This window comes from Euprymna scolopes, chromosome 11, assembly GCF_053919585.1.
Source record: "Euprymna scolopes isolate OS-2025 chromosome 11, ASM5391958v1, whole genome shotgun sequence".
Lineage (NCBI taxonomy): Eukaryota > Metazoa > Mollusca > Cephalopoda > Sepiida > Sepiolidae > Euprymna > Euprymna scolopes.
The window spans coordinates 38934724-38960551 of NC_136492.1; the positions used below are offsets into that span (position 1 = coordinate 38934724).

The 25828-nt window shown below is 34.8% G+C and overlaps 2 protein-coding genes across 2 annotated transcripts in view; one reads left to right on the top strand and one right to left on the bottom strand.

The window, feature by feature from the left end:
* Positions 1-25828, bottom strand: part of LOC145287841 (histone deacetylase 3-like) — a 653483-nt gene that overhangs the window by 459130 nt on the left and 168525 nt on the right. The gene's annotated exons all lie outside the window — the stretch shown is intronic.
* Positions 1-25828, top strand: part of LOC145287838 (thimet oligopeptidase-like) — a gene marked incomplete in the record, with an annotated part of 187935 nt that overhangs the window by 43329 nt on the left and 118778 nt on the right. The window contains 4 exon segments of the mRNA XM_080135711.1: positions 236-367; positions 4263-4300; positions 8084-8196; positions 22377-22431. Coding sequence (XP_079991837.1) covers positions 236-367; positions 4263-4300; positions 8084-8196; positions 22377-22431 — 338 coding nt within the window.

The window sequence follows — 25828 nt, forward strand, 5'->3', positions numbered from 1 at the left end:
ATTATGCCAGATCAAACATACCCATTCCTGTGTCTCGATACATCTATCATTATATGTGATCAGTTTTCTATAATAGTCAACGATATAGGAGCCTATTCATGACCAGACACACAGACAGACATTCAGCTTTATATTATAGATATATAAATTTATTTCAAAATGTCTATTTCTGTGCCATTTGTTAAATCTACACTATTGTGTTTTGTTCATGTTTATATTTTTCATTAACTTCTAGGTTTACACCTATCTAAGGAAATTCAAGATAAAGTTAAGGAAATAAAGAAAAGAATTAGTGAATTGTGCATAGAATTCAGTAAAAACATCAATGAATACAATCCTGTCATTGAACTGACAACAGAAGAGTTAGGTAAGTAAAATATTTTGCTTTAAAATAAAGTGAAAATTCTACATCATTGAAGCTGATATTGCATATAAATTGTCTAATTCTACTTCTTTGATATCAGAGTTACGGTTTTCTTAAATCTGATTTCCAATATCAGAAAATATCAGAAAAAAAGTAAGTTTTACATTTTTGTAATTTATATCACCTCATCATGATATCATTAATTCTCGGGCCTAACATATAAGTGAAGCTACTAATAAAAAAAATTTACATTTTTATAAAGTAATAACCTTCAAATATTGCATGTAAAAATTTGAGCCCAATAGCATTAGTTTACAAATTATTTAAATGTAGCTACTCTTGCAAAATTTCAAAACAATCGAGACATTGGAATCTAATTGATTCTTACCAGCATAGACAGCTTCAATACTGCATATGTAAATATAGCTTATTTCAAGCAAAAATTTTCTTAACAGGTAATCCACTCATTGACTAACAGCCAATTAAAACTCTGAAAAATAAGTTGCTTGAATTCGTAATAGAGAAGTTGTAAATCACTTCCACAAAAACAACCTACTCAATTACATATGGTTTTCATCTTGCAAAATCAACAGCTGTGCCAAATGTAATAGCACAGGATCATTGATCCATTTATCCTTAATTTCTAGAGCAATAATTCTTAACATTTCAATCAAATTTGATAGGGTTTGGTATTAGGAAGATTTCTAACTATAAAATATCTGGAAATCCTTTCTCACTTTATATTCACTGTTGCAACCATGAATTGCGGTTTTAAGCTGCTCACAACTTCTAATTCTGTGACTTGCAATGTCTGCAGTTTAAACGTTCTCTTGTCTTCATAACAATGGGATCACTCTTGTCCCAGAGTCTGTTAATACAATCTGATAAATTGTCCAATTGGTTTGTCTTTCAAGACTTGTTTAATTCAATACTGACATAGGAACTATTTACCTCAATAACAGATTCTGTATAGTTGAGCAGACTAAGGTTGCCATTTTCTATAATTAACTCAGCACTGTGCCCTAAAACAAGATAAGCACTTGCAGTGATATAAATCCATGGAATTGAACCAACATATAGGTGTGACGTTAGAAGACAAATGAGACCATTTTTTTCAACCTCAGACTCTGAGCTATGTAGAGTGACAAAATTCTTTGAAGTCATCAATTTTCACTTTTCTATCTTAGTTAATAATGGTTAAAATGACAGCCAGGTGCAGTACCAGTTCATCAGTCTTGGCTCTTAATTCACAACTATCGATTCCTTGGGTGAGCAGTTTTCCGTTGGATCTCATTGAGGTTGTGGAATGCGGGTGACTGAAGTGATGCAAACAATTGGGCAGACGTAAGTTGCCCTCGAGGCAATGGCATTTCACACCACTGTACGGAGTTGCAAGTTTTTTGTACTGTTGGCCTCCACTCTTTCTTAAATTTCAACAGTTTATTGTACGATGGAAGAACATCAGCTTCAGCATCTTTCAGTAAACGAATGTCTGTGTAAATCCATTTGGTCATTTTGCCACTCTCGTAGATGGCAGATGCAGCCTTCAATGAAATGTGTCAGTCTGAGATGGACTCATTGCATAGGATAGAGTATCCCACTTCAGCAACCTCTTTGTTTTGAAGATATTTGTTCTTCAGACCGAAGGCAAACATTTTAGTGGGGGAAATGTTCTGTGCTTGAGCAGCAGCTTTGGTTGAATCCATATAGTCGCTCAGTCATCGGGGTTGTTGACGGTTACTGACTTCCTCCAGAGGACGCTTTGCCTTTGGTATATAGGTGTGACGTTGGAGCTCTACCTTCTCATCAAGTGATCTGGATGAACTAAGCACTGAACAAGTCTTGTTTTGTTGCTGCTGAAAGTCTTTGAAGACAACTTTGATGTTAGATAGAAGTTTATATCTAGGTGGGACCTCTAGCTTGGATGAGACCTGTTTCACAATTTCATCGAAGTCTGGCTCTTTATCAAATCGAGATAGCTGGAAGTTCTTAAAAATCTCAATAGAGCAATGTTTGTCATGTCATTCATTATGATTGTGTATCGAAAAGAAAATGGGAGATATTGAAAAATGGAAATATTCAATTATAATAGATAAACTTTGAAAAAATCCAAAACAATTTCTGGTTTATGGCCAATATTTAACTGAAAATAGCTTAAAAAAGGGTCAAAATCAGGATTTTCCATTGTAGTGGCATAGTTTTCTGATGCGAGATTTGGATCCTGCACCCTAAAAAAACATAGAAAAAGTGGTCTGGACGATGAAATTTGAGTAACAATGACAAGAATTATCTGGATTTATGGTTTAAATGGTCATTGTGGGTTGTCCGAAATTACAGAAAAATGGGCAAGTTCAAATCTTTTCAATATGTTAGAATTTTGACTCGTTTTTTTGTTTTTTTTTTAGATTTTTTCAACAAAATTTACCATAAAATGAGCACTTTTTCCATAAAAAAAGCCCCAAATGTTTGCCTTCGGTCTGAAGAACAAATACCTTCAAAACAAAGAGGTTGTTGAAGTGGGATACTCTATCCTATGCAATGAGTTCATCCCAGACAGACACATTTTATTGAAGGTTACATCTACCATCTACGAGAGTGGCAAAATGACCAAACGGATTTACAGACATTCGTTTAAAATGGTTCCCGAGAGCAAATTTTTTCACTGAATTGAATTATGATAGCTTTCTATGTCTAGATTCTTATTTGTGAAGCATGAGAAATTCTATCTCAGGGCTTTTTTGCAATCTTTCATCAAAATATACCGGCCAGGGGCAAATTTGGAGCTTTTTTTTATGGAAAAAGTGCTCATTTTTATGGTAAATTTTGTTGAAAAAAATAAGTCAAAAACTTGTTCGTATGTTCCATTTTTTATAATGAAGTAAATTTAGTGAATCTTGTATTATCTAAGGGACTTATAGGACATATTTAGGGGTTTCTGGAAAAAATTTTGAGCAATTCTTCCACATTTACTCCTTGGTAAAATCACTGTAATTGCAATTTCGCAAAAAATCGAAATTTGCGAACTTCAAACAGCCATATCTTGAAAAATAATTGACGTTAGAAGACAAATGAGCCCATTTTTTGCAACCTCAGACTCTGAGCTATTCACAATGATTTTAGGAAGTTGCTAAAAATCCATATGTCTACTTGCCAGCCCACTGTGTAGCATGCCTAAAGGATCCATTTTAGGCCCAACACTGTTCTCATCATCTTCATTAATTCTCTCCCAGATCACATTCTAAGATCATTTGTCAACATTTATGCAGCTTACCCAACCATCAATGGCAACATTTCAAAGAGCAGCAATAACTAAGATCTTTCTGATTCTCTCTCTTCCAACCTTAATGCAATGGGAAAAATGTGGCTGGTTATTTTTAACACATTCAAAACCAAGATTTTCTCTTTTCACAGCCAATGTTCTGATAACCACTTTGTCTCAATTGAAAAGAATGGCTCTCATTCTGAGGGAATACATTTCCTTGATAAGTTTCTGGGACTGACCTTTACTTCTGATCTGAAATGGAAAACTTCAAATCTGTTACCAAGATCACTGGAAAAATGGTTGGATCATTCTACTGCTTTAGCTGCATAAAAGCCCAATATATCCTACGATGTACTACTGTTGTGACATCTGGCAAAAAAAAAGATACTTTGTCTCCATTGATATCTATACACATAGTGAAAATCTTCCAGAGAGAATTTCTAAAAATCTGGTTAGATAATCAAAATCAAACAGTATAGAAAAATTAGATTAATTTTTATCTACATAAAATTAATCTTATAATTATCAACTGAGCTTTTTAATCATTTTTAATTTCCTATATAAAATAATTTTATTTTGATTGAATAGTTTCTTCTCAATGTTGTATTGTTCTGAATTTTAATTTTTGTTTTGTAGTGGGAATGCCTGAATCTTTTCTGAATTCTCTTGAGAAAGTAAGCTGCCTTGTTTTTGCTTATCTTGTGTGTTTACTTTATCTAAATTAACATTGTAGTAGCAATCACTGATCTTAAACTATAAATTGAAATGTTTAATGATGCTAATTTGAAGATGGATCATAAACCTAATTTCATTTTTCGCACCAATCTTACCAATATTGTTATATATGAATGGAATATGTTGTGTTGTTTAACAGTTGTCCACATTTTTGTTTTTCAAATCTTCATTTACTTTTGACAAAATAAGTGACAACTCATCTTTCCAGCATGTAAGAGGAGTAAATTCTTTTTTATCTTAAAAATAAAAAGTGTTTGGAAATTATTTTATAATTCAGGCCTAGATAATCGTTTTTGTTTGTTTACATATTTTGTTTCAGAATTTTTGAAGTACAGATTGATTAGTTGAATTATTTGAAAGAATCTTCATCTCACTCTCTGGAACATGTACAGAATTTCAAACTGAACCTTTCATTTAATTCAGGAATAAATTGTCCTCATTCTTTCAGTCATAACTTGGTGGAAGTGTTAATTTAAAATTATTCTTAGTTATTATTGTTTGAAATAGAGATTGAATCTTCAATCTCCATAAAATTTACTTAGAATTGATTGATAACCAACACTATTATCTGTTATGTCATATGTCCATGTAGACAACTCTATTTTAGATTTTTGAAGTCTTAAAACTGATCTTGTCTAAATGTGAATATTACTTATTAGTCTTTTTTTTTTTAATTAGTTTTAAGTACCAGTTTTCTGGTGGTTGAAGGTTCAATACTACAAGTGATACTAAAAATAAAAATTATTTAAAACTTTTAAATTTATGCCTGTCAAGCATGAACTTAAGTCTTAAATAATTTTAAAACGGTTCAGTTCAAAATTCTGTATAGATTTCCAAGTTTGACATAAGATTTCATATTCAGCTAGATCAGAGGTTCTCAACCGGGGTCCACAGAATATTTCTAGGGGTCCACAAGCAAAACATAACAAAATGGGGGTCCACAACAATGTTTTGGTGGTCCATGAAGAAAACCAACTTAGAATAGTTTTTATTAAAAATTTAATTTCTACAATAATTTTGTATAGTTTTTTTTTTTTTTTTTTTTTTTTACAATCATTCAAGTTATTTTAACTATAATATTTCTATTTACCATGTTTACCTTAAACATTTACCTTGCACTCTGTTTCTAAACATGTTTTATTTGTCGAAAATTTTATAAAAATGAATAGCAATATATATAGTTAGATATTATGAACTGCAATAATTATCAGCTGTGTATATATACATGTATGTATGTATGCATATATAAATGTATATATATGTTTATTTTGGCTATTCCAAGTAAAAAGAAGTACCGTCAGTACTCCATTGACTATTTTTCTTACTGATTTATTCCAGCACCACATAATGAATCGAAACCAATGTGCCTCATATGCATGGATGTACTTTCAAATGGTAGCATGATACCTTCTAAGCTAAAAATCCATCTAGAAAAGAAACACACACAAAAGAAAGATAAACTAGTAGAATACTTTAAAAAACTGTGATGATTTCCAAGTTCAAAAAACACTTTCTCAAGTGTTTAATAAGAAAGTGAGTAAAAGGAGTGATGGTTTACTGGCATGAAATATGAAATTAGCAAAATAATAGCAAAGGCAGGAAAACCCCATAATGTTGGTGAAACAGCAGCATCTGTTATAATTTCGTGAGTTATGAAACAAAATGCCAGTGAAATTACTAATTCCATCCCTTTAAGCAACTCTTCCGTGTCATTGAGGAAATGGCAGAGGATGTAGAAAAACAATTGATAGCCCATTTGTAAGTGAAAGTTTGCCCTTCAACTTGACGAATCCACTTAAGAGATAATGAGGCCATTTTATAAGCATATGTTAGATTTAACAGTGATGAAGGGCCCTTAGAGGAAATGCTTTTTGCTAGAAGTCTTGTGACAAGACACAAAAGGTGAAACGATTGTTGCTGAAGTTGTTACTTATTTCCCGGAAAACAACATTCCACTCAAAAATATAATCGCTTGTGCTACTGATGGTGCACCTTCGATGGCAGGCAGATACAAAGGTTTTATTGCACATTTAAAAAAAGCTGTCTCGCAAGTATTTTGTATTCACTGCATGATACACCGTCAACACATACTTGCAAATAAAATGAGTGCATGTCTGCATGATGCCCTTACTGTCGTAATACAAGTAGTTAACCATAGTAAATCAAATTCTCTCAGAGACCGCCTTTTTCATGAATTATGTAAGCAAAATGGAGAAGAGTTCGAGCGGCTTGTATTACATACAGAGGTGAGATGGCTATCAAAGGGGAATTGTCTTCAGCATTTCATTGCATTTGCGATTCTATTGTTTCCTTTCTTGCTAACACACAACTTGGAGAACAGCTGCTTGCAAATAAATGTGATGTGTTTTTCTTATCAGATATATTTGAAAAACTGAATTCAGTTAATAAACAGCTCCAAGGAAAAGATTCTGATCTGATATCTAGTAAAAGTGCTATTGCTGCTTTTCTGAGGAAACTACAGTTGTATATGAATAATATCAGGCGTCGTGCATTTGAACAGTTTCCTTGTTTGGCCTCTATTAGCAGCGATTTTGCAAGATGAAGATCTTGCATTATATGCTGAATATATGGAAAATATGCATGCTGATATGCAAACTCGGTTTAGTGACCTACTCATGATGGTTACACCAACTTGGGTTTCAATACCTTTCGAAGTTAATGTTCCTGATATAGACATATCTTTGCAAGAGCCTCTCATTGAATTACAAAGTGATGAAATTATGCGTGCAAAATTCAAAGATGGAAAATACAATTTATGGAAGACAAATGATGTTGCTACAAAGTACCCTTTGCTCTGGGATGAAGCACAGTTCTACGTTATTGCTTTTCTAACATCTTATCTTGTTGAATCGGGATTTAATTGTGTTTTGCAACTGTTATCAAAAGCTTGCAATAGACTTGACATTGTGAAAAGAGGAGACTTTTGACTATCATTAACATTGATGAAACCAGATATAAAAAAACTCACCAAGCAACATCAACCACAGGGATCTCACTGAATAAAAATGCCTATCTCTTTTTTTTTTTTTTTTTTATTACACATTCCACTTTAACTGTTTATCAGAAATTTTAACCAGTGTACATAAATGCTGCAGTGAATTCAATTGCCTGAAGAGTTCTGATCTCCATCGGCTTGACCATGGAAGAAACATTGTAATATTGTAATACAAGATATTTGTGGTAAAGAATTATCACTCTAATTTAGTTTATTATTATTATTATTACTTATCATTATTATCATAATTATTATAGCTGTTGTAGAATACTTTATTTGCATTAAATTAGTTTTCATTTAAAAATAAAGCTTAATTATATAATATTTCTTTGATTATTAAAATCTCAAAATTCATATTAGTGAAAAATAGAAGATTGTCTTATGACCAATAGTTATGAAGAGGTCCACCAAGATAAAAAGAAGGGAAAAGGGGTCCATAGAGGTTGAGAACCACTGAGCTAGACGAACCTAAAGAAGGTCAAAGGTTACATTTGTAAGGACATGATGAGAATAGTAGTCTGAATAATCTAAATAACAGCAATATGTTTATAGATTGAAACTTTGTAATTGCGGTAATTGTTCAATACAATAATTTATTTTCTGAATGGAATTACTATGAAATTTTTTTTTTTACTTCTAATCATTGCATTTTTTAAATGGTCTTTACATTATTTTCACTAACTCGACGTTTCCCTCTTACAAACAGACAGAGGATGGAAAACACAAAGTCACTCTCAAATACCCACATTATTTTCCCATAATGAAGAAAGCTCACAATCCTGAAGTGAGGAAGAAGATGGAATTTGCCTTTCAGACCAGGTAGACATTTATATTTCTTTTGACAAATAGTTTTTTTGAAATCATTTTTCTAAGTTATTTAATGATATTGTTGGAGGGATATTCTAATAGCAAAACTGTTAAAAACTGTACAGCTACAACAAATTTTGTTAATTCACTATAATCTATGTTCAATTAAAAAAGATTTGTATAATTTTTATATTTGTTTTGCTCATCTCGGAGCATTTTAAAATCTAGTGCCAATTTATAATGCTGGGGAGTATTTTATGTTACCATTCTTAATTTCAATAACTGAGAATGGTAAAATAAAATATAATCAAAAAAAAGGTTTATAAATAAATTATTATAATGTTTTTGTGCTCACCTTAAATAATGTTAAACAAAAAATGATTGCATTGCAGTTAAGATACAAAACAAACTAAAAATGTTAAATAGTGACGAGTTAGGAATAAGAATAATTCATTTTTAATTCCAATTTAAAAAGTCCTTAAACCATCACTTATTCATGGAGAATGTACAATATTTTTTTCTGAGTATTAATTCCTATTTCAGTTACATAAAGTCTTTCGAGCTGAGAACAAGCAACATGAAGTTTTGTTTTTGTGTCTCTCATGATGAAACGTTCACTTATTCTCTTACGTAGCAGCAGTCTTTTCTTTCTCTCTCTCTGTCCCAACTGATCGTAAACTCACATGCGAAGAACAAAATAACATCTAAAATCGAACAGACACAAAAATGTAAGAATTCAGCACTAAATTTTTCCAACATGAACCATAACTCTGTCTGTTTCTGCTCTCTCTCAGCTGTCTCAAACTCCCATTCTTTTTCTCACTAAGGTTTCCTTTTAATCGATAACATATCGGCTCATATGCAAATTACTGGCATGTGTGTAACTATTTTAAAAATAATCCATCTATAAAATTATGTTTCTCTTCTTCCTTAACCGATCCCGTCACCTAAAGGCCAAACAAAGATGCGGTCACTTGTGCAAATAATATCTTCTATTACAATATCAAAACTAAAGTTATTAACTCAATCAACAAAATACCCGAAAGCAAAAACTGAAATGGTAATCTTTCAAGAAAATAAAGTTAATATTATTACTCTAATTAAAATATATTTGAAAGAGAGTTAAGCAAATTGCCAGTGTTACCATTTCTAGCAACAATTATCAAACAATCTATCTATATAAATAAAACAGTAGATACATGTATGTGTGTGTGCAAATATTTAATTGGTAAACTCCTCAACTACTGGTTACATAAAACTGAAATTAACAGGAAATAGTAAGCATATATGAAGGATGATTTGTAACAAGTAAAATCTTTATTTTGATGGCTGAATAATTTTTACAGACATATTGTAAAGTTCAAATGCAAAATGTTGATTTCAACTTGCTGACATAATTGTATTTCTTTTGGACATGTCCAAGTTAAATTCGTTTCTTCAAGTCATTTAATATAAGATGTTTCTTACATATCTTTCAATAGTAACATTGGTAGGGAATACATCTAGAGCACTAAATGTTTTGGTTTCGATGGTAGCTAATAGTATCAAAATCATTTTTTTTTTAATTTTTGAAATTATATACTAGGTACAATATAATATTCAATCGAGAATTGGCTCTGTAATAATAAATACAAAATTTGCATGCATTAAAATATATTTAAGCATATTTTACAACCTGACAAGCCACCACCCCTCTGCTAATCTCTCTCTATATCTATCTATTATATAAAAGGCAAAATGTGTGTTTGTGTGTGTGAGTATGTTTGGATGTCCGCTAAAAACTTTTGAAAGACGGAACCAAATTTCACAAAGTCGGTATCATATTGAAGCCCCATCCTTCGGATGACAAATATCGAAAAATTAGCCCAAAAGGACCATCAGAAGTGGGTCAGCTGATCGATTTTCTGCAGGGGGGCCCCCCCCAAAAAAAGTGACATTTTTTCGTTTTTCCAATGTATTTAAGTAGTAATGATGGATTGATCTAATGATATTTATACATAATTAGAAAAACGTTTAGTCATGTCACGTGACGTGACGTCACCATTCAGTAATGGCGATGTCTGTAAATGAACACTTTTCTTATCGATAATTTTGCGAGAATAATTCAACATCGGTATATATAGTCTTCCACATCATGAAAATGTTTCCAACGTGATTATCTGGTTAAAAACAGTAATTATACGAGAGTATAACGAAAAATGTCAAGAAAAAATGATAAGGGATAAAAAAATACAGCTTAAAAATATTCACCGATAAAAAAAACGATCGTTATATTTATGCTAAAAAATAAACAGCCATTTTCTTTTTTGTATTATTACCACGTGACCTCCTACCTCTGTTAAACTGGAGGGGGGGGGGGGAAGAAGCCGCTTGAAAACCAACAAAAACGGTAAATTTGTTATATATATATATATATATATATATATATATATTTTGTTAAATAGGCATTACCACTAATCAAGGCCCAGAGGCAAATCGAGGATAAGGGTTGAAAAGTGCATAGTAGTCAATTGGACAATATAGTAATCGTTAGTAATGGAAATTCAGTAAATTTATTATATATATATTTTTTTGTTACATAGGCATTACCGCTTAACAAGGCCCAGAGGCGACTCGAGGATAAGGGTTGAAAAGTGCACAGTAGTCAATTGGACAATATAGTAATCGTTAGTAATAGAAATTCAGTAAATTTGTTATATATATATATTTTTTGTTACATAGGCATTACCACTTACCAAGGCCCAAAGGCCACTCGAGGATAAGGGTTGAAAAGTGCACAGTAGTCAATTGGACAATATAGTAATCGTTAGTAATGGAAATTCGGTAAATTTGTTATATATATATTTTGTTACATAGGCATTACCACTTATCCTCGAGTGACCTCTGGGCCTTGATAAGTGGTAATGCCTAAGTAACAAAATATATAACAAATTTACCGAATTTCCATTACTAACGATTACTATATTATTAGATTAATATACAATTATCGTTATAATATGTAAGTGACCTCCTTTGAGTGTAGCTTCATATCTATACTAGCAAAATACCATTCATTTAGATTAATATAGAATCATTGTTATAATATGCAAGTGACCTCCCTTGGATGTAGCTTTATTGTCGAATATCATTAGGTTGATATACAATCATTGTTATAATATGCAAGTGACCTCTCTTAAATGCAGCTTTGTTGTCGAATACCATTAGAATAATATACAATCATTGTTATAGTATGCAAGTTACCTCCCTTGGATGTAGCTTCATTGCCGAATGCCTTTAGAATAATATACAATCATTGTTATAATATGCGAGTGACCTCCCTTGGGTGTAGCTTCGTTGTCTAATACCATTAGATTAATATACAATCCTGTTTATAACATGCGAGTGACCTCCCTTTGATGGAAATTCATTGTCGACTACCATTAGATTACGCAAGTGGCCTCACTTGGCTGTAGTTTCATTTTCTAATACAATTAGATTAATATACAATCATTGTTATAATATGCAAGTAGCCTCCCTTGGATGTAGCCTCATTGTCGAATACCATAGGATATGGCTTCATAACTGGATATTTGTACTAGCATAATACCCAGCGTTGCCGGGGATTGTATAAGAAATGTGGATATATGTACTAGCAAAATACACGACATTGCCTGAAATTGGATGACATGGGTGGGATGTTTCCTAGGAGAATTCCTGGGATCGGATCAGATGGGTGGATATTTGTCCTAACAGAATACCCCATATAGGAAGATGGTGTGATTATGTCGTAAAATCATGAAAAATTATTGTCCAGCCCAGATATAGTCTTAAAGTTAATATTTTATTAAGAGGAGGTCGATTATGTAGGTTACATCATTAAAAATGATTGTAGAAATTAGTAACATATCCAAGAAAAGTGAAAAAGTATGAAATGTGAGTTATGTGATTGGTGTGTTTGTAATTAAATTACCAGCATAGACAATGTCTCAAATGTATTATTTTAGTAAGAAGAAGGGGATTATGTGGGTTAACTCATGAAACATGATTGTCGAAATTAATAACATATCCAAGAATTATGAAAACTTATGAAATGTTAGTTATTTGATGTGCATATTTGTAATGAAATAGACACCCTAGAATGTCGCATTGTTGTTATTTTAGTAAGAGAGGGGCGATTATGCGTGTTAAATCATCGAAAATGATTGTCGAAATTAGTAACATATCCAAGAATTATGAAAAATGATAGAATGTGATTTATTTGATTGGTGTGTTTATCATGAAATAACCAGTATCAATATCTCAAAGTTTTTATTTTAGCAAGAGAATGGGGATTATGTGGGTTAAATCATGAAAACAAATAGAGAAATATACAATTATTGTCATAATGTGCGAGTGACCTCCCTTGGGTTTAGCTTCATTGTCGAATTCCATTAGATTAATATACAATTGTTGTTATAATATGTAAGTGACCTCCCTTGGGTGTAGCTTCATTGTAGAATACCATTAGATTAATATGAAACCATTGTTATATTATATAAGTGACCCTCTTGGGTGTAGCTTCATTGTCGAATACCATTAGAATAATATACAATCATTGTTATAATATTTAAGTGATGTCCCTTTTATGTAGCTTCATTGTCAAATACCATTAGAATAATATACAATCATTATTATAATATGCAAGTGATCTCCCTTGGATGTAGCTTCATTGTCGAATATCATTACATAAATATACACTCATTGTTATAATATGCGAGTGAGCTCCCCTGAATGTAACTTCATGATGGGGCGATTATGTCGTAAAATCATGAAAAATTATTGTGCAAATAAGTAACATATCCAAGAATTATGGAAAATGATGAACTGTGAGTTATTTGATTGGTGTGTTTGTAATGAAATAAACAGCCCAGATATTGTCTGAAAGTTAGTATTTTAGTAATGAAAAAAAAAAAAACCCAGCCAGACAATGTCTCCAAGTTATTATTTTAGTAAGGGGAAGGGGATTATGTGGGTTAAATCATGAAAAAAATGATTGTCGAAATTAGCAACATATCTAAGAAATATGAAAAGCAATTTAATGTAAGCTATATGTCTTTATAATGAAATAAACAGCCCATATATAGTCAGAAAGTTATTATTTTAGTAAGAGGGGGGTTAATTAAGTGGGTTACATGATAAAAAATGATCGTAAAAATTAGTAACATATCCAAGAATTATTAAAAATGAGTAAATTTGAGTTATTTGTTTGGTGTGTTCTTAATAAAATAGAAAGCCAAGATGATGCATTAAAGTTATAATTTTAGTAAGAACGGGGCTATAATTAGTGTTAAATAAAGAAAACTGATTATCGAAATTAGTAAAATATCCAAGAATTATGAAAAATGATGACATGTGAGTAATTTTATTAGTATGTTTGTAATTAAATAGACAGCCCAGACAATTTCTCAAATGTATTATTTGAGTAAGAGGTGGGCGATAATGTTGGGAAACTCATGAAACATGATTGTCGAAATAAGTAACATATCCAAGAATTATGAAAAGTTATGAAATGTAAGTTATTTCTGTTTTTATAATGAAATAAACAGCCGAGAAAAAGCCTCAGAGTTATTTCTTTAAAAGGACGGGGTAAATTATGTGGGGTTAATCATGAAAAATGACTGTTGAAATTAGTAAAATATCCAGGAATTATGAAAAATGATGAAATGTGAGTTATTTGATTGGTGTGTTTGTAATAAAATAACTAGCCAGATAATATCTCTAAGTTATTATTTTAGTAAGAGGAAAAGGGATTATGTGGGTTAAATCATGAAAAATGTTAAATAAAATAAAACGATTGTCAAAATTTGTAACATATCTAAGAATTATGAAAAATGATAAAATATGAGTTATTTGATTGGTGTGTTTATATAATGAAATAAACAGCCCAGATATTGTCTGAAAGTTTTTATTTTAGTAAGAGGGGGTCGATTATGCTGGTTAAATCTTAAACAATGATTGTCGAAATTAGTAACATATCATAGAATAATGAAAAATGATTAAATGTGAGTTATTTGATTGGTGTGTTCGTAATGAAATAGACAGGCTAGAAGATGTATCAAAGTTGTTATTTTTGTAAGAGGAACGGGATCATGTCGGTTAATGAGGGGGCGATTATTTGGGTTACTTTATTAACAATAATTCTCGAAATTAGTAACATATCCAAGAATAATGAAAACTGGTAAAATGTGAGTAAATTGATAGGTGTGTTTGTAATGAAAAAAAACAGCCATACAATGTCTGAAAGTTATTATTTTAGTAATAGGAGGTGGCAATAATGTGGATTAACTCTTGAAAAATTATTGTCGAAATTAGTAACACATCCAAGAATTATGAAAAATGAAGTTTTAGTTATTTGATTGGTGTGTTTATAATGAAATAAACAGCCCAGTCAATGTAGCAAATTTATGATTTTAATAAGAATTGGGCGATTATATGTGCGCACTCATTAAATTGTCGAAATTCATAACATATCCAAGAATTATGAAAAATAATGAAATGTGAGGTATTTTATTGATGTTTGTAATGAAATAAACAGCTTAGAAATGTCTCAAAGGTATTATTTTAGTAAGAGGAGATGAAAATTATGGTTGAAATTAGCAACATATCCAAAAATTATGAAAAATGATGAAATGTGAGTTATTTGATTGGTATATTCATAATGAAGTAGATATACCAGACAATTTATGAAAGTTATTTTAGCAAGAGGTGGCGATTATTTGGGTTACTTCATTAAAAACAATCGTCGAAATTAGTAACATATCCAAGAATTATGAAAAATGATATAATGTGAGTTACTTTGTTGGTGGGTTTGTAATGAAATAACCAGGCATACAATGTCTAAAAGTTATTATTATAGTGATAGAAGGGGGCGATAACGTGGATTTACTCATGAAAATGATAGCAGAAATTAGTAACATACCATAGCCTATGTATCAATGTTTTTATTTTAGTAAGAGTGGAAGCAATAATGTAAGTTAAATCATGTGACATGGTTGTGTAAATTAGTAACATATCAAAAAAATATGAAAAATGATTAAATGTGAGTTATTTTCATGATGTATTTGTAATGAAAAACCAGCCAAGACAATGTCTTAAAGTTATTATTTTAGACAGGTGAGCGATAATGTTGGTTAAATTGTGGAAATGTGTAACAATCCAAGAATTATGGGATTCAACGAGATACGTCAACATATATACTTACAGATTACCAGGAGTCACCCTGGATTCAATGAGATACATGCAAATGTATGCAAGCAGAATACATGGTCACCTCGGATGTAATGAGATAGATGCAAATATATACTAGCAGAATACTTGGCGCTGCCTTGGATTGAATTAGATTGATTGAAATATATACTAACAGAATACCTTGCGTCGCCCAGGATTTCATGAGATCGAGATATATACTAGCAAAACACCCAGCGTTGCCCGGGATTGAATGAATTAGGTGAGAATATATATTAGCAAAATACCTGGCATCGCTTGGGATTTGATGAGATAAATGTGTTGCATATTACCTGTCCTTGCATATACATGCTGTAAATTACCTACCCTAGGTAAGATACAATTATTTCATAAGTGTAATACCCGTCTTATGTAGGTAAAATATTCTTTTGCTCGAAATAGCAAATGATACATAAACATACAAAATTCCTCTCTCATAAGAATAATCAATTTTTTTCATTATGTGTACGGTCCCGAGCAACGCAGGGTAGCCCCGCTAGTATATATATATAAAAGGCAAAATGTGTGTGACCATTTTGTATATGTCTGGCAAAGGCTTTTCTCGCACACGGTCCCGGGTTCATTACTATCGCTTACAACTGTGTATATAGGTCCTAGATAATAATAACTAGGATTTGGGAACGCATTTAGCTTATAGATTTATTTACGTCGACTTTTACAAAATTATTGCTATTTTGGCTTTTCACGTGTTGATTAGGCCTTTTCGTATAAAAAGCGAAACTAATTCAAAGCTAACTCAGTTCCTGGCAATCGCACCGGGAAACATCCAGAAGCAATCAGCTTTGATCAATCTTGTATATCAGACAGTTGCTATTCAATCTGGACAATTGGGAGCTGCTTTCCCCTCCCCAACATCTGTTGGGGGAAAAAACAGTCAAATTTCGGTAAACAAACCCAAACGCTGCGTGACTTCTATTTGACCTTCTTAATTAGGTCAAATGGAAGCAGCAGAGTTAACTTTTATTGTGCACGCCTGTTTTCATAGTTCAATAAATAAATTCAAACACTTGTATGTTGTATGTCGCAGTGGCCTAATGGGTAACGTTGCCCGTTTTCTTTTTTTCACACATTAATTTCCTACTCAAGGGTACGGGTTCGATCCTCATACCTACCAAAACATTTTTTTTATTATTATTTAACCCCCCCCCCCTCCACGGAGTTTTGATTTACCTCAAGACACCCGGGCATCGCCAGGTACCCCCCCCCCGCTAGTATATATATAAAAACAAAAATGTGTGTGTATGTATGTATGTATGTACACTTTTTGTGTATGTCCGCAAAAGGCTTTTGTCCGGGGCCTGCTCGTTCGGCTTCCTCATTCTTAAAAACTTTTTATATCACATCTAAATCATAATATCTACAAGTTAACAATAGGGGTCGCCTGTCTATTTAATTTGCCCGACTTTGAAACGTTAAATATTCCACATTTTTGGATCGCCGCATGTTGCTTTCGTGTTTTGGTATAAAAAAAGCGAAACTCGATTCGAATGTACAGCTCCCTGACCCACGGCCAGTGGTCTCCAGAAAGCGATGTAACGTTTTGTCAATGTCGGCTTCTCGCCGTCGTATCAGACAGTTGCTTTCATTTTAAGACACTCCCCTAATAAACGGGGAGCTGCTTTTCGTTCCCCAAAGTTCGGTAAAAGTTGTCCCTCACAAAATCTTAACTGCTGAACAACCATTGCTTACGTTAGGTTTCAAGGTCAAACATCACACGACTTAACTTCCTTGCACCTGTCAATTTTAATTTATAAACGTTATCTTAACACATTTTTCAATTCCTCTCCCCTTGTGGTTGAGATGGTTAGGTGTCTTTTTTTCTCTTTTGTTTCCATCTTTGCGTCAAGGCTTCGGGGTTCAAGCCTACCTTCTTACTAAAACTTTTTTTTTTCTTTTACACTTCCAAACACCCGGCCATGCTTTGATCTACCCCCCCCCCCAGCAACACACCTCCAAACACCCGGCCATGCTTTGATCTACCCCCCCCCAGCAACACACCTCCAAACACCCGGCCATGCTTTGATCTACCTCCCCCCCCAGCAACACACCTCCAAACACCCGGCCATGCTTTGATCTACCCCCCCCCCAGCAACACACCTCCAAACACCCGGCCATGCTTTGATCTACCCCCCCCCTCCAGCAACACACCTCCAAACACCCGGCCATGCTTTGATCTACCCCCCCCCAGCAACACACCTCCAAACACCCGGCCATGCTTTGATCTACCCCCCCCCAGCAACACACCTCCAAACACCCGGCCATGCTTTGATCTACCCCCCCCAGCAACACACCTCCAAACACCCGGCCATGCTTTGATCTACCTCCCCCCCAGCAACACACCTCCAAACACCCGGCCATGCTTTGATCTACCGCCCCCCCAGCAACACACCTCCAAACACCCGGCCATGCTTTGATCTACCCCCCCCCCAGCAACACACCTCCAAACACCCGGCCATGCTTATATCAACCCCCCCCCCCCCAGCAACACACCTCCAAACACCCGGCCATGCTTTGATCTACCCCCCCCCAGCAACACACCTCCAAACACCCGGCCATGCTTTGATCTACCCCCCCCCCAGCAACACACCTCCAAACACCCGGGCAACGCTGGGTACCCCCCCCTCCGCTAGTCTATATATATAAAAGGCAAAATAGGTGTGCGCGTTTCTTAACAAAGCAAAGGCTTTTTTCATGCGGGTTCTTGGAGTTACTATGTTTTAGAACTTTTTGTATATTCCCTAGATTATAATATCTACGATTTGTGAAGAGACGTCGTCTATAGATTTATTTTCATCGACTTTTATAAAATTTACGCTATTCCATCCTCTTGCATGTTTGTTCGTATTTTTTGTATAAAATCGAAACTAATCAAAAGCGAAGACAGCTTCCTGGCTTTTCTGCAGGGATGTCCAGAAAGCAATTAGCTTTGATCAATGTGAGGAAACCCTCATATCAGACAATTGTTATTCATTTGGACACTCCCTTTTTGTGGGGAGCTGGTTTTCCCCAACATCATGGGGAAACAAATAAATGAAATGGCGGAAAGCTGAACTGGCCTTCAGCCAACCTTCATTTTTGCACCTGCATGAACTCATTCACTTAGCCAGTTAATTTTTTGATTGACATTGCTAAATTTGAACGCTTTTTACTTCCTATGGCCTTGTAGTATAGCGGTAAGATGTCACGTTTTCTTTCACTTTCTTTTCTGCCTTCGCGTCGCCGTGTCACAGGTTCGAGCCTGCCTTCCTACTCACAATTTTTTTTTTCTTGGTGTTCCTCCAAACATCCAGGCAACGCCGGGTACTCCCGCTAGTATATAATAAATATAAATTACAAAAATTTCAGCTTTTATGTTGACAAATCAAACAAATCTTGGATGTAACATCACTCAAAAATAAAAACAAATATACTATCAGTTGTTAAACAAGATTTATTTCCCTCAATAATAAATGAATTATAAATGGGTTCCTTGCCATATTGGCTTAACATGATTGGTTGTTCTTTTTATCCCTTCTTTTATGCATTTTGCATTATCTAATTTGCATAGAGTTTGCATTACTCACATGATTGTCAAATACAAAAACGACATCGCCATTTTAGCTTTTTTTTTTTCTTTAACGAATAAATACAACATCCACGCTAGTCAGGTAAGCTATGATTTTCTTTACACTCTCTCATGATCACAAACAGGGCAGGGAGGTGGTATCCGTTTTTGGCAGGTATTTCTTCAAAGAGGAATGATGCAGGCCTCACTCTCATACATACTCTCGTCTGCAGGTTGGCTTTCAATAGCTACATCATCAGTTGGAATCACTGGCAAGCAGATCTGAATTCAGATAGATTAGCCACTCATTATCCTACGAATCCCTTTCGTCACAGTGCGTCTGTATTACTGGTCAAAAGTGTCAAGGAACCCCATCAACTTTCACGGATTGCAGGCCGATCACTTCAGTAACGTGACCCATGCTATAATTGTGCACCTACAACGTGGATCGTAAACCCAAATCACATCTCCTCTTTCATACTTCTCTCCAGTCACTTCTGGTTTGGACACCCTTGATTCTATGTAGCACGTCAGCTGGTATGGTGGAAGGTGAAACGTCATTTGTGGTAATGTTGTGCCAGTAGGCAACCTCCAATATTGAACAATTCTTTCTGGCTGCAATGGTTTTAACGTTCCTATGACTTCATTCTACAATCCCATTTCCACTAGGTGAATAGGCACATCGAAACCACATATGTCCCATTTTTTTGCAAATTCTTATATTGCTTGTGAAAGCAACGGTGTTGTCAGTCAGTAGTTCCATCTGTCCAATGCAGTAGTTCCATCTGTCCAATGCAGTGGCTGTCATATTGCAAATCTATCAGATATGATAAAAAATTCTCACCTTTTTCCATTAGTGTTCATCACTAATTTGCTCGAGTTGTTCTTCATACTGAGTTTTCCTTTTTTCCAGTGAACTATTGATCGACAGGTTTGGTAGGCTTTCAGAAAAGATTTAGCAGTCTCCTTGGACACTTGCAGGTCAACGACCTGGCAAAATATAAAGTTTGTTTCACACTTGGATGTCCACTTTGATGATGGATGTCAGTCACCTGGTCCTCATCCAGTTGTCTTACTGTTGCGCAACTTCCAAAAATTGGCTCTCTTCCTTTCTTGAGTAGATCCATCCACCTGTGTGGTACTCTGGTAAGACTATCTGTGTTGTTCTGACAGACTTTCATGAGATTTACATCAATTGCAGGGTTCCTAACTGTTGCCTAATAAGCATCTCTCCAGCTTTACACATGCTTTTCCAGTTAAAGTGTAAGAAATTCACCAATGCACACATGCCGAATCAGTGACCAAGTGTAACACTATGGCTTCCAGCTGAAGGGCCAAATTGACTCCTTTGAGTGCCGTGACAAGTTCAGCTAGATTGATGTGCTGAGCGTCGTTAGTTGAACATAACCAACACGCATCCTCAATGACTATTCTATTCATTTCCAATGCCACTCCTTCGGCTATGCAACTTGCATCTACCCAGACTGTAATTTCTTTACCGTCCATACACCAGTCTCCTCCGATGGAATCCGTTTCTTGTACTTTACTCAAAGCTTCTGCCAATGTGTGACAGATACACGTTTTTGATTCTGTCATAATATGTCATTGTTACTGCAGTTGCTATCACTTCATAAATACGACTACCACCTGGAGCCATTCTACATATGGGAAAGTGACTAATGAGTTTCCTGCAGAGATAAAATATGCACTGACAGGTTAATTCATCAGGGATTTCCGGAATTGAACTTCCTCGTTTCCATCGAAGAGTGACATCAACTTGCATCAAGACTTGCAAGCCAAGAACTCTGGCTCCATCTCTCAATTGTACCAGATCCTTGAAAACCAAACCATAGTCTAAAAAATGTTGTTGCACACACATTAATTAATGAAAACATTTGATGATGTGGCGCTTTTGATCGCATGATCTTGAGACACGATAGCCTAATAACAATATAACAGACTTCGTAATAAGGTATGCATTCCGCAGATCTGTAAGCGACACCTTGATTTCTTGTCGCCACCATTTTCTTAGTTTCAATGCGCACACTTCTGCATTAACAGTGAAAGCATCTACAAAATCATTCAATTCCTCGTAGCACAAGCACTGGATACATCTTTTACTTCTGCTCCTGCATGACTGCCATTAAGGGAATTAGAACCTTGGGTGCCATCTATTCTGCTAATACTGTTGAATCTCATTCTCATAGGCACTCAATTCATTGGGAGACCACAATGCAGTCCATTCTTTGTTACTGCCATTTTTGTCACTTTGTTTTGTCACACTGAAGTCTGGTTCATCGATTGAGATGCAGCACATTTGTTTATGCCTCTGAAACATACTTCGCCTGATTTCGTGACATAAACTCCAAGTTTCTTTATCACGTCAATTCCCAGCAGTAGATCAAAGCCCAACTGCTGTTTATCCACAACTAATGCCTCAATGTTGACAGCTGGAACTTGACCAACCTCTACATTTATTCTGCCATATCCTTGGCAATTCAACGACCTTCCGTCAGTTGTTAGTACTCCTGCTGACTTCTGCTTCTAAAAGTGGCACACAGACCCAGAATCGATCAACACCGGTGCACTCTTGCCTATCTATACGTACTTTCATGGAGGGAAGCTTCTTAGTGTTCAGTTGGTCGAGGAGGAGGCTAATGCTAATACCTCTTCCCTTTTGGCGTTTCCCTGCCACTGCAGTGCTATATGACCAAAGCCACTGCATCTGAAGCACTGTATCTCATGACAGACTTTGCACATCCTACTGTCTGGTCTCTCTGCCACATGGTTGGAACCACCACACCTGTAGCAAGCAAATTTTCTACCGTCATTACGCACTTTTGATTCTGAAGATGTTTCTCTGGCTGGGGTGGCAACAGTCAATTCTACAAAGCTTTTGTTGTCAGTCATGACAACTCTTGTTTGAGTTAAAAATTGTTCCACACTCATTGCTTCCATCCTGGATGAAGTACATAATAGCTTCTAGTTTGAAAATTGATTTCAGTGAAGTTTTAAAGTTGTGTTCTGTTCACCTACAATCTTTTGAGTCAGCTTCAATAATCTTGATAATACACACGTCCATTCGCATAACATGCCGTCTTTCAACCTGCTGCTGGTTCCTTTTATGCAGTCAGGTACAATTTTCCCTACAAAAACATTAGAAAGACACACATTCTTTACACTAACCTAAACACATTAGAAACTAATGTGCAACTGTACTATGTCATTTTTACATCTTTAGTATTTATGAGCAATTGTTAGGAAAAAAAGTAATATTTTCTGAGTGAGTAGTTTGAAAAATAATTACATATTGTGTTTTTGTAATAAGTAATTTAATCAATTGTGATAAGTAATTTAATCAATTTAATTTCTTTGTGTTCTTCAGGTGTATCAAAGAGAATATTCCAATCCTTGAAGAAGTTTTAAAGTTAAGACATGAGGTTTGTAATTTTTAATATTTATACACTAACCGATATATATGGCACTTCCAAAGTATCAAATATGCCAAAACATCATTACAAATATTTGTTCTTTTTTTTAGCATAATGCAATAACTGCATAATGAATTCACATATTCTCTATAACTTCTGATGATGAAAATTTTATGATTTTTTTTTTCTTGTTTGTGAATGAGTCAGATTGTTAACAAACCCACTGGCATATCCGATGCTGACAAACATTTTTCAAGCCTACTTGATCTTTTCCTGATAACTTGTTCTGAACAGTACACATTTACTATTCTAACTCCTAATCAGTTGTCTCCATTAAAACCAAGCTTTTTGCAAAGAACTTCAGATTCCACCATTTGTGATCAGGGCCACCTACTTCCAGAATTTCCCACTATGATTGAAAATACTCCATGTAAGATGTTGCTAAACTTATCAAGAGCCTTGATGCCAATGCAACTGGTTCTAACAATATTCCAGTAATTAAAAAAATTACTGCTGGAACTTGCAAAGTTATTCAGTTGTTGCTTTTTTTTTTTTTTTTTTTTTTTTTTTTTTTTTTTTTTTAATTACATTTTCACCCCAAACAAGGCATATTGCCACTTTGTTGTAGGGGGCTACTATCAGGGACATAAGCATCAGGGGTACTGTGTAGGGAGTTGGGCAGCAAGATGTCGGTTCACATTGCACTTGAACTTCTAATGTCATTACAGTTGAGGAAGCAAGGACCCGGCAAGGAATTCCAAAGTTTAGCTCTCCTGGGAAAGAAACTACTGGAGTAGAAGGCCCTCTTACATCTAGGGATCTCTACTGTGAAGGGGTGGGATTTAGCTGTTTGTCGGGTTAGTCGGGGGTATTTATGTCGAGGGGGCACAAGTGCTCGCAGTTCGTCAGAGCAATCACCGTTAAAGTATTTGTAGAAAAGGCAGAGGGATGCAACATTTCATCGATGGGACGGGCTGACAGTTCAGAGCCTATCAGATTGGTGACTCTCTTTTGAACCTTGTCTAGGAGCAAGAGACTAGTGGCAGATGCACCAGCCCAAATAATTCAACAATACTCCATACATGGGCGAATGGTGGCCTTATAGAGCTATAGGATAATTTTGGGCGTTAGTATCTTTCTAGCACGGTAGAGAGAACCTACCTTCTTCGCAGCGGTCCTGGCAATACTCTCGATGTAATTGTTCCAACTCATGTTTCCTGAGAGCGTTAGGCCGAGGAGTTTAAAGGATGTACTTTCAGATAAAGAGTCATTAGCCATTGCTATTGGTGGTAGAGAAGGTTTCTTGTAATTATTGAAGGAAACAAGTTTAGTCTTGGCAGCATTGAATGTGAGTGATCATCCATTTATGTCTCCATTCCACTACAGATCGGATGTCATTCTCTAGTGCTTCCGCCATTTCTTTAGATGTGTGTTCATTGGTTTTCCTGTTGTGTCTGTTATAGAGTGTGGTGTCGTCAGCATATATACCCATCTCACAGGCAATTTTGTCGGGAAGGTCATTTATGAATATTAGGAATAACAGAAGTGCCAGGATAGACCACTGAGGCACTCTCGCATTTATATCGTATTGTTTAGATGTACGACCGTCAAGAACAACCTGGATTTTTCTCTTATCTAAGAAGGATTTAATTATGTCATGTATTCTTCCAGTGATACCATATGATCTGATTTTCCTGAGAAGACCTTCATGCCATATCCTGTCAAAAGCCTTAGATATATCTAGAGCTACCGCTCTACCCTCCCCCGCTTTGTCCAGTGACTGGTATATACGTTCTGAGATTACAATTAGGATGTCTGCTGTTGAACGGGTTTGTCTAAATCCATATTGTTGGTCAGTCAGAAGTTTAGCATCTGTAAGGTGATGGACTAGAGCTTGGTTAATTATTGTCTCAAATATTTTGGCGAAAAGTGGGAGGAGGCTAATGGGGTGATAATTTAAAGAAAAAAATGCTTTCTATTTCCTTGAAAAATTCCATTGGTTTGTCAAGTATTTAAAAATACTGGTGATTAGTCTTTATTGCAGTACAAATCAGTTACTCTCCTGTACATCATAGGTAAATTGTTTGAATCTGTTGTCAATCACCTCATAAAAAGCAGTGCAGAAGAGCATTATTGATTACATCTTGCATGCTGACAGTAATATCAGATGAGATTAATAAGTGTCAGAAGGAGCATTATTTCTAGGACCATAACTTTCAGCATATCTGTAGTTTTTTTTCTTCATCTCCCTGTGCTGATTCAAGTAAATAATGTGTCATGCCTCAATGTAGTATATATGCACAGCTCACCTCCTTCAAAAAAACTCTTCTGTTCTTTTGTTCTTTAAACACCTTGTTTTTATGCAGCCGAGGATCATTTAATTTCTATGTGAACAGCTGTTACTTTTACATGACTGCTGAGTATGAAATCAGCTGCGCATTGCCATTTTAGTTTTTCTATAGATAAATAACTGGACTTTACAAAACATGCAGGCACATTGGCATTTTTTAGGTAAGTTATTTTCGCCATCATTACAATTTTCCTTACACTGATTTCAAATGGAGGTGGAGGGGTTTTCATCGGGTATATATTCAAAGAGGAATGATGCAGGTGTCATTCTTATGTGTACTCTTGTCTCCAGTTTGAGTTTCATTAAATATGGCTGGCAGGTTACTGTTACCAGAATTACTGTCTAGTGAATATGATTTAAAATCGATCAAACGTTTACTATTCTCAGAATCGCTTTTGTCACTCAATTGCATCTCTATCCCTGGTCAAAGGTCTTTAATCTGATGAGATACGCCATTAATTTGCACATATTGTGAACTTATCACCTCAATGATGCACCCAGTCCCTTATTTTGTCATGCACAATGTGTGCATTTTTAACCTAAACAATGTCTCCTTTTTTATGCTTCCATCCAGTCACCTCTGGTTCAAACAGTGGGTTAGCTTTCATGCGTTTTACTCAGATATATCTGTGTAGTGTATCAGCTGGTGCTATGGAAAGTGAAACATCACCTTCAGGGTGATGGGTGAGGTTGTACCAGTAGAGCGCCTCCAGTATTAAATAGTTCTTCTTGTCCACAATAATTTTAACAGTCCTATGACCTTTTTCTATAATTCCATTTCCACTTATAGAGTAGACACATTTAAATCACAGATGCATTGTGGTCAATATTTCCATCGGTGACAAAACTTCACAAGTGTTATTTCTATGGTTAGTCTGCCAGTGATTGCATAGTTCCTAACCATTGTCTGACTAGCTCCCCTCATATTCATACATACTTTTCTAAAGTATTAGAAATCCATTAATGCGCACACGCTAAATTATTGACAAAGTGTAACACTGTTGCCTCCCACTTATTGACTTCTTTAAATGCTGCATGGAGTTCATCTAAATTGAT